The sequence below is a fragment of the Atta colombica genome, unplaced genomic scaffold (assembly GCF_001594045.1).
Source record: "Atta colombica isolate Treedump-2 unplaced genomic scaffold, Acol1.0 scaffold38, whole genome shotgun sequence".
Classification (NCBI taxonomy): Eukaryota; Metazoa; Arthropoda; class Insecta; order Hymenoptera; family Formicidae; genus Atta; species Atta colombica.
In genome coordinates this window covers 3587658-3598894 of record NW_017259490.1, presented here as the reverse complement: position 1 = coordinate 3598894, position 11237 = coordinate 3587658, and the positions used below count along the sequence as shown (strand labels likewise).

The 11237-nt window shown below is 35.5% G+C and overlaps 1 protein-coding gene across 1 annotated transcript in view; it reads right to left on the bottom strand.

Moving 5' to 3' along the window:
- LOC108690970 (CCR4-NOT transcription complex subunit 6-like) overlaps positions 1-10897 on the bottom strand; it is a 518522-nt gene extending 507625 nt beyond the window's left edge. Inside the window, exons 1-3 of the mRNA XM_018198527.1 lie at positions 10757-10897; positions 9618-9933; positions 9331-9512 (exon numbers count right to left, since the gene is read on the bottom strand). Coding sequence (XP_018054016.1) covers positions 9331-9512; positions 9618-9925 — 490 coding nt within the window. The 5' untranslated portion in view covers positions 9926-9933; positions 10757-10897. The remainder of the gene's footprint in view (positions 1-9330; positions 9513-9617; positions 9934-10756) is intronic.
- Between the last annotated feature and the right edge of the window lie 340 nt (positions 10898-11237).

Sequence of the window (11237 nt, the reverse complement as noted above, 5' to 3'; positions counted from 1 at the left end):
TATATATATATATATATGAAAGAATGTTTTTTCAAACAACGTATGATAAACAATGCTAAGTAAAATAAACCGAGAAGCGTTTTAAACACAACTAAGAGAGTAAATATTTACTAACATCTAAAAAAATTTTACTGCAAAATAAATTCTCGTATTATCTTTACTCTTCTCTCTTTAGAAATTAAAATGTTTCGTGAAGTAAACTTCTTAAGCTCTTACGAAATTTTCCCGAAAATTTCTCACAGCTAAATCTTTGGACTATATTTTCGGACTATACTTCCTGAAACGTAGATGTTCAGGACTAGAAGCAACAAAACGTAAAAAAGAGTAGGGCCGACAAGTTCATAGAGATAAGGAGAAGAGCCTCATTTTAATAGGCACGCTGCTCACTGCCCACACACCTCTCTCGTGCACGAGTCTGCAAGTGAATGCCTTATCGTTTGATTCGCCTCGTTTGTTGCCCGAACCACCACGTCTGGAGAAAGGCAGGAAATCGCGTGCGTTATGCTTGCGTATACATGTACTTAGGGCATACATCGATGTGATTCACGGGGCGCAAAGGGAGACAGAAAAAGACAGAGAAAGAGAGAGAGAGAGAGAAACAGGAGACAAGGGGAGTGAACGGATTTGTCGATCAGAATGGATTCGGGGTTATGGGTCGACGAATAAAGTTATAACTCGTACGCAAACTGCCGGAACAATGGTATCCCGAGGTGAGTATTCTTCGACATCACGCAATATGCTTGCAGGGAAACGCAGAACCATACATAATACATATACGTCTACATAGTAGGTATGATCAGTGAAGAGCTGAATATACATGCGCTGCAGTTGCTGAAGTTAAGCTAATGCTCTTGCCACGAATGCCTTATAGAAATTTATTCCTTTATTTAGAAATTGAAGTGGATCCAAGTGATACAGCAGAATTTGAGCGCATTATGAAGAACTTCTTGCAGAAATATTACCGGTCTTTCTTTAGAGACGAAGACATTATTATTTCAATATCTTATCACAATATTGCGTATGTATCTTATACTTCCTTTTTGAGTTTCATGTTATGGAATAATTCTAGCTTGCATAATACTAAGGAAATATCAAGATAATACTTTCTCGTAACAAGATACTATGTCTGAATACAAAGTATTTTTAACGTACCTATGAATAATTCAATAAAGTTTTAGGTATAGGCTTCCAATGTTATTATGTCTATATAACGGTATAATTTATAGTATTAATTTATAGATGTAAATTTGCATTATATAACATCGTTAGAAAGAGCCCACTTAATAAGTCAGCATTTTTCATTTAAATTAGTGTAGATCTGTAACCAAGAAATGTTGAAGAAATACAAACTTACTGACACATTAACCTAAACAATCGTAAATCGATTCTATCCTCTTATTAAAATACAAATCTAAAGCATATATGAATATTAACAAAAAAAGCGTGGAGTAGATCATCGCACATAAATATTTCTCACGAAATGAATTGCTGAGGATTATAGGAAATCGAAGGCCGACTGAATTGTTGATAAATCATTATTTACAACATAAACAAGTTAAAACAATGAGACTAAATGACTTATAGCTTAATATACATCCATAAATATATGGAATAAAAATTCGATATATTTATGATATAAACAATTTAAAAGTCTGATACATTTACGATGATTATTAACATATAATAAACATTATAAGCTACATTTAAAATATGAAAAAAATATGAAAAATATATATACTTATATTCAGTTATACTCATTATAATAATTTACACCATAAAATGTAAGAAGCCACAAAATTCTGTTCACTATTTATTTTATTTTGTCATGAAAGATCGAACGTAGCAGACGACCTTCTTTTCGTCAAAGAGATGAGAAAGCCAAACGCGCTCACCATAAAGTATGCTTTCCATACTCTAATCATTTTTCCCTCTTTTTAGCACGGAGGCCACGACATCCATTTAAAGCTTTGGTAACCTCAGAGAGATGCGACTGCTTTCATTCCTTTCATATTTTTCCGTGCATCGAAGCAACGGGCGAAACGACGGACTGCCCTACTTTCATTATTGCCGAAGCTATTTCGATTGGCAGATCGGATGCACACACTCTGTGTAAGTCTTGTTCACCTCGATAAACTTGTTTAGTAGCGAGATGTATGCCGATGCGATTCCGCTCGTACAATTTTGAAGTGCCCGTGACAGAATATCCGGCTCAACTCGAAGCGATATTCGCGAGAAATTTTACCTTTAAGATCTTCCATAATATTTCGAAAACGATGCGACGAGCACACGTCGATTTCGAGCGCGAATTTTAGCACATACATAAATGTGCATGTCAAATCTGTCTATATATCTATTATCCATTTGATAATGCAGAGCGTATTGATCTTGAAACGAATGTTTCTTCTTCAGAAACATTCGTGCGACAACTACCTGTCTCGTGCGGATCGACTTTCCGACGAAGAAGAGGGAGAGACTCGATGACAGTTTAGCGATTTGATCACGAATCCATCAGCCTCAGAGCGGAGAATGGTGATCAGAAAACAACCGATCACCGGCTCATAATGGTGCGAGCGAGGGGCAAAGGGAGCGGAAAGGAGGCAAGGGAAAAAAAGTTCGAATGCTCCTTAACCACGGACGTCGGCGGCTTTGAGCGCGCGGCGATAACTCGAGAGGGGAAACGAGCTGGTGGTTATCCGCCGCTCGCGGAACGATTTAACGGCGGATTTGCTCGGCCGGGTTAATGATACTCGCCCGAGCGAGGAAAGTACTCGTGGCGGTGGCGACGGCGGGGCTCAATGGGTGGCACGCGGGTCAGGTGCTCTCGGTAGAAAGTGAACCAACCGTGTACTTGGAACTCGCGAGAGAACGAGAATGTAACCAGTCGATCCGGCTCGATGAGAGCAGGGGAAGACAAGAAGGGGATCTGACTGGCTCGAAACGTGTCTTATAATCAAGAAAGCACGTCCCGATGTTATTGCCGACATAAAGAGACCTCTCCGCGAATGAGACGTGTGCCGTAGATGCGGATTCATTCATACGTCGGGGAATTAAAAAATAAAGGAATCTTTTTCGAGCTGTCGATGGCTAAACGTGAATTAGGGTTACTCGGCTCGCGGGAGGAATGAATCGATTTACCTCTCATCAAGATTGACGTTTATAGAGAGCTGATGAGATTATTTCGGAAATTTGAACCGTTACGTAAACGGAAATTGGTGCTAAATAAGATATATTCTTATTAAGATAGCATTAATTCTCTTTTATTCACCAGATAGTCATCTGTTCTATTACTATTCATTAACATGCTAATTTTAGTTAATTAAATTATCCACCATCGCGAATATAGAATCAATACCAGAAAAAATTAAAAATAAAATCAATCAATAAATTAAGCTACAGAGCTTTTTAATATTTAAAAAAAATGATTAAATAACGATTTTCTTTAGAAATTTCTCAATGTTTTAAAAATAACGATAATTTTATAAAAATATACATATACAATATATTTTAAGAGAAATTATGTCATTAATTAATATTTCTTTCTATTAAATAAAACTACTTAAATCATCAAATGTCAAAAATCTATGTCATTCAAAATATAATTTCCGTTACAAAATTTATTTCTTAAAATAATGCATTACATAAAAATATAACTTTTTATATATTTTGCAAAATTTCCAGAACTGACTCGTTGACAATTATTAATATTATAAATTGACTTAATCAAGTTAAAATACAGACATCAATTTCTACACACATAGCATATAGGTTATTAAAATTATATAAAATTTTAAAATCTGTGTGAATCTCTTTTTCAATATAAAGTATCATCATTGGATTTTAATTACTTTAACAACTGTAATCTATTTACACATTTTGATTGACAAAAATATAATAAAAGTTAAAAAAATATAAAGAAACTTTGTATAAAATGCATAAAAATCTTGAGTTATATATGTACAAATAAAATATTCTCCTAAATAAAAATCATATATATTAATGTGCTTTAATAGCAGGATATCACACAAATTTCTCAAAAAATAAATTAATAGATAGATTAATGAAGATAAGTGAGAAAGTTTATTGATATTAAATCAATAAGCGTAATAAATAAATTTCTTCACGATGCTATCAAATTTTCATTATCTATCTTCGATAAAGGATCGAGTATCTGGAAATGTAATCCAATCTCCTGCATAATTAATAAGTGGCAGAATGTAGAGCAGCGGATACAATTTTTGCTGGGAGCCTTTCATCTTAACGAACGAAGTAATTTTCGTTCGAAGTTTCTGAGTGTAGGGCCGCTATAAAAAGAACGAAACTTTTGCGGGGGAGAAACCGGACAGAAAAAGAGTTTTCTCATCGGAAACACTCCATGCTTTCCCACGTCCGAATCGTTCGATGAGTACGCGAAGAACTACCGGCTGTAAGTACAGAATCAAAAATAGCATCGCGCAATGCCGTCCATAAAAATGAAACATAATCGATGCGCATCGCGATGTCCTTAAGCACAATGAGAATGAATTATATAATTCTACAAAAAAAAACGTCAATTATCGTCAATTATTACAAAGTGCATATAGCTAAACTCGAGACTGAAATAGCCGTGTCATTCTACGACAAATAGTGTAATCGAAGGACGAACATGGATAAACATAGACTGGAATGCAGCAGTTATTTGCATATACTAAGACCTAAATAAATTAAAAAAGAATTATTTATAGAGCAGAACGAATATCAAATTGTCTCAGAATAAAAGTCGAATATTAAATTTAATAAATTATTTAATATATACTGCGCGTTAACAGCAAATGAAATGCTAGTATATTATAACAATAAATAATTACAATAGCTCATAATACATAATTAAAAAAAAGTTGGATAATAAAAAGTTGTTGAATCGATAAAATATCTGTATTATGATAAAATAACTTTGTAACTTCTAATAATGTAGGCATTCAGAAAATATAATTTTAAGTACCATGTGAAAATGATTTGAAACTTCCTCGGGTTTATACATGACTCATGTCCGGAGGAATACGCGTGACTTTGAAATATTAATCGATGACCTAAAACAATACATACTAGTAACTACTTTCAATTACTTTCACATCAAATGCTTTCCTTTTCATAACGGAAACAGTGACGAATTTATTTCATGGATATGCCATTATATTCATTGTTTCTATAAGTATTAAAATAGCGTAACGATGACAGAGTAGAGTGTCCTATAATTTAAACGCTTTGACAAAAAATATCGTTCTTCTAAATTAATTAAAACCACGTTCTTCTAAATTAATCTTTCCTTAAGAAAAAATGGATTCGCAAAGTATCACGTCTCCTTCAACAATTTTTCATATTAAGTTCAAAATTACACGAAAATAAACTAAAGAAACAAATATATTTCTAGCTTTACGTGGAAATACGAAAATAATTATACATCGCTTGCAGTAACTTTGCAGCGACGATTCTTAATAAACCCAGCTGTGTCAAAGGACAGTGTAAATCTCTTTTTAATCTGAGGTCCTTAACGTTTACTTAATTTTATGAAAGCTCTCGTTTACCAACGTTACGAAAGTTTACCTTTATTTATTACCGTGACGTCGGAATCGAGCTCTTTTTTTTATTAAAAAAAGCTTATCTTTTTAAAGAAACACGATACTTGAATCACACCTTCATGCACGGGGAAAAAATAGGCGAATACGAGTTAATGAGGACATCCAAGTGACACGAATTGTTAGAGCGTGCAATTGCAATTCATGCTCGTGTTTGCTTTCAAAGTCGAGATCAGGGCTTCTATTCTTGAAAAATATCGCATATGAAAAACTAAGGAAATAGTATATATGCGTTTCATATACTATAGCATTTCCCTAGTTTTTCGTATACGATACTTTTCAAGAATAGAGGCCCAGTGTCATTTCAACTTCTTTCTCTTTTGTGACAAAGCCCATAACGGACATAAATTTAAATAAAGTTTTCAAAAGCATAATATATTCAAAAATAAAATCAATTACAACACACAAATAATATTGCAAGCAAACCCTAACTCTTTTCAATAGTTAATTAAGAAATAGTTCTCTTTGTAGATCATGCTATTATATTTACTTTATACTGTTGAATATTTGCATTATAAAAATATATAGTATATAATCGTATATATCAAAATTGTATTATATTAAGATCAAAGTGCTATCGACAAGATTGGCGCCCAGACTGATTTATGCAATCGCAGCAGGTGCTGTCTTCATTACGCCCTAGTTATGGACTGTTTGGATCCATCTCCTTGTGTGTGTACACACCGTGAGCGCCGAATAACGAATGAATCATGCCGTGTGACGGCAGTTCACTTTCTCCCCTCAGTTTCGTCCTCAATTATCCCGGATCGGGCCCCCGTGTAATTACATGGTGAGATGGCTCGATGGGCTGCGGGCAGCCAAGTGAATCGCGGATAACAATTTTCTTTTTCGGAGGGTCCAAAGACCCCTTTCACTCAGCCCGCTGGCGCGAGACCCAGTTTCCTTTCAGCCCAAGAAAGCAGAATTATTTTCGTTACACAAATGTTATCAGACAGCTAAATATGACCCTGAATATATTATATATGTATATACTAAATTTGAATATTAATCAATATATTATATAATGAAAAAATAAAAGGAAGAAGATTAAATAAAAGATTTTTAATCCTTTACGTAGAATAACTCTAATAATTAGAATAAACTTCATTGGACTTCTGCTAATCGTATTAAAAAATTTCTAATAACTCTTTTTTGTTTACAATATAAATAAATCTCTTATTTATATCAATAAAAAATTGTTCTATTCTAATTAACTGATGATGACATTGAAGGTTTTCACTTCGCAATAAATCATTGCGAAATATAAATAGAAAATAGACGAAGGCTATATAAAAAGATACTTCGATGCAACTGGTCTCCGATGTTTCGTAATTCGATGAACATAAATCGCGAAACACAACAAAGTGGAGGAGACACCTGTAGGCGACACGCAAGTGACACGAACACAATGGGCACACTTAGGCCAATTATGGCGCAATTGTAGTCACGTTATTTCTGGGAAGTCGTGACAACGATGCCGTCGAGAGATCCTCGCTGATACAATGTGCATAAATTTGTTTCCGGGACTCTGGGCTCCCACAACGCAGCGGCGCTCTGCCAAATACGTCTATATAAATCATCGTGTGTGCACTTTCACACACTCGTATTCAGCTGATCTTGCAGAAAGCTACGCGTAACAATGCGAACTCTACCGTGTATATGCGTACGTTCAAAGGCAAACAAATTTGCATGCAACCTTATATGAGAGATACTCCGTTAACCGTTAAGGGAAGGAACTGCCGTTTTTACGAGCGAGTTTTAATCCCTTCGACTCAGCCACTAAATGCCAGACTATTAATATTAAATATTCTTAATTCAGTTCGTTCTTAAGCTGTCACGAATTATGGGCTATACGCGTACTATAAAAATTTATAGAACGTTTTAATGTGCGCATAAGTTCGTTCATGAGGGACCTATAAAATTACTTTATATTAAATTTTATGAATGATAAATTAAAAGATCGTCTTAAACGTTCCTCGATTTTATAGCTACCTCTTTCAATCTACTATAATTCTATCTGCAATATATGTATCAATAGATTATGTCCATGTATCAATTTTAATATTATTTATCCTATAATAATCGGAAAAGTGAAAAGTTTCACAACGAGTTTGAAGATAAGAATTATACATCTAAGAAATAAAAAGTATTATATAAGTCAATCTAATAAATCTCAATTTTTAACTAAATTTACTTATATAAACTCTTTATTTAATTCATCTCGACAATGTGTATTCACAATGCCGAATTTTCCAACAGAAATTCCCAACTTATCCTTTTCGAATGCGTACCATCATTCATACACATACGGAAACGAGATTATCCCGACGGGAGGTGTACAAGATGCATTTGACAACGGTGAAATTCAGATGCTTTCTGCGTGATTTCAGATAAAAGGGTGACTCCACGAAATGAAAAAAAGAAGAGGAAGAGAAGAGCCGAATAGACTTGGGGAAGGGTAGAGTAAAGACGAAGAGGATGACGAACAAGAACATCTCGATGCCGCGAAGGAGCCGCGAAGGGGAAATGACTGGCAACGATGTACGGTGGTATTGCGGTATCAGACGGTAAAAGTCTCAGAGAACAATGGATAAACGGAATGGTACAGCCGAGACCTTTCAGGCGATCGGGTAACCGGCAAAAATGCGCACAACACAATGGATAGGATCACGCCCTCCGACGAGTCTCCTCTTTCTCTCTCTCTAACTGCGACTCCTTCTCACATTCGTTTTCCATGGAGCGTAAACTCAAGCTCAATCCACCCACCCATCCACCCATCCAAGCGTAAAAGAGAAAAAAATCGAAAGATTAATGTTCGCTTATCCGGTGGTAATTAGATTTTCTTTTGATAAAGACTGATTTGATATTCAAAGAAGCGTTTATAAAATTTGGAAGCTCGAAAGTATTGCCTCTAAAACATTTACGGAACATTATTGGCATTATTTTTCTAACTATTTTCTTAGAAAAGTTAATCTCACATCAATATTGTCTATTTTGACAAGGTATTTTTTAACATAAATATCTTTTAAACTAATTACATTCTAGACTTTAATTCAAGTAAGAAATATAAATTTCCTTTACATATTTTCCAAAAAAAAAATTTTTTTCTAACTTTAATAAGAATATATTATTATGAAATTGATATTAATACGCACACACAAATGTAACATTATATGTAAATTATAAAAGTCAGAAGATATAAATAATTTTTTAAACTTTTCTTAAGCATCTAAATGGAACACGTGGCGACATCTGTCACAAACGACATTAAACTGTTTTGAGAATATGTCGAATGTCGCATAGATAAAACAGTCGCTTTTTATACCGACGATCATACACGATTTCAGCACAAATAGAAAAAAATATTGCAAATATAAATAGAAAGACCATTTGATATTGATTTCTTGGGTGCTATGTGAATATATGTGCATCAAATCATGCCGATTTATTTAAAAAATTACAATTAAATCATTTTATTTGTGAATTTATAAATTAAATAAAAATAAGTTTAAACTCTGAGAAGAAATTTTTCTTCTAAATTTTTAATTTTTATAATTATTTGGATACTCTGTTCTCTCAATATTTATTATCATTATTACCAAGCAGATGGCGTATGTCTTACTACTTTAACATAACAGAAAATACGTAAAAAAATTTTTTGGGAAAAGATTCAAATGTCTTCGAAAACTCGCTCAACAAATAAAAGTCTTCCATTTACCTTGTAAGTTGTCCAACATGTATGTCAGCAGCTTGTTCGTCCCCGCAGGTTCTCCGTTTCCATATAACGCCATCACATCCTTGCTGAGTGGATTTCCTTGAAGTCCTAGCACTTGTAACTGGAACAACTTCCCTAGTTCGTACGGTAACACGCGAAGGAAGTTTTGGTTCAATAACAACTCCCTGAGGAATAACATAATAATAAATTTACATCATAAAAAAAAAGATTTACTGAATATGCTCAGACTGAAGTAAATGTTTCTTATTATATTTTCTGTTTTACTATACCTGAGATAGATGAGCTCCCCTAGTTCAGCAGGCAGACTGCGCAGCTTGTTGCTACTCAGATCTAGAATACGCAAGTTAACAAGACGACCGATCTCAGATGGCAACCTCTGCAGACTATTATCGTTCAGATACAGAGCTGTTAGATGAGTCATTTGCCACAAATTGGGGCTCAAATTTCGTATACTGCCTGTTATCTCCAACTCCGACCAATGAGATTTCTTCCCCGATTGATAGTCCTCAGGGCACATGAGTGTATACATACGACGCGGGTTGGAGTTCTCATACTTTTCCTTGTGATTGCGGGACATCTTAAATTCTAAAAAAAAAAAGAACAAAAGACTTGTTAAAATAAAAATACTATATTTGTGATCTGTTTCAATTTTAATGTCACATGTTATAGCACATCTCTCAAATACAATTTTTTATATGATGGCAAAATAAAAGGATCTTTAAAGAAGTTATTTCACGTTGCTACAAGTATCATTTATTAAAATTTAAACAGTTGACATAAAGATTCTCATATCTTGATACAGCATATTAGATACTAGTGTATGTAGACTATATTACTTTGAAGGAATTAAAAAAGAAAAGATGTGTATCTGAGAGGTATATAACAGGATCAATGTGAGATTAGTATTTTTAATAAATCAGTCAATTAGAACAACCAGGCTTGTGCCTCAGTCTCATAGAAAAGAGAACAGAAAATGTAGCAACTTGTGACTCTAACTTCATGTCGGGCACGAGCAGATCTCTCGAACTCGCAAAATTAGTGCGGGAGAACGATGTTGATCATAAGCGAACGGATTTTGTTTGTTCCGCACGACAGGCACATCAGATACAAGCTCATAACCTATGACGATGAAACAAGATTTTCGCGAGCCACTCCGGCCGGACGAGCCAGAAACTCAGTGATTTCGACGCGAAATGCGACAACAGACCATTAGAGGACGGTCCGGTTGCACGTGGGTGCAAATTTCGCTAGGCGGTGGCAAATTTTTTCACCGTCAACCACTCATCCTGCCCGAGAGGGCCTGTACGCTCGCGAGGACGGGCCGACGCGTTCGACTAATTTCCACACCGTAGACGTGGCGGTAGCCGCCGAGAGCGGCATTTTCACACGCACGACGATCGTTACGTACCTTCATCTACCCCTTCCGCACAAACGAGACGCACGGGGAGTTGTTACCGAGTGAAAATTTCCGCGTAAACAAAACTACCTTGACAAACACGGATCCTCCATTTATCAACTGCACCGATCGTGCGCCGAACGAAGCTGCCCGATTGGCCGAAACTTCCCGAAGCAGCCGACGCGACGTCGCGCCAACTGCACAAGACACGCGCGAATGTCGCGTCGCCACAAGCGCGCGCCGCTAGGGGAGATCGGGAGTCTGGGGTCCCTGGAGAAAATTCGCGAGTGATGGAGACACTGGGGAGACACTGGGGAGAGCCCTGACTCTCTCTTTCGCGCCATGTTCATCGAGAATCAGGCGAACTTTCTACTTTTCTTCGCGTATCTTCTTGGGCGTCCTTGATAGTTCCGCTTAACTTATCAGCGATCAGCTTCAGATAATACCTACACTATTTTATTGAGATAAATAAAATTATCGACTTTCTATTATT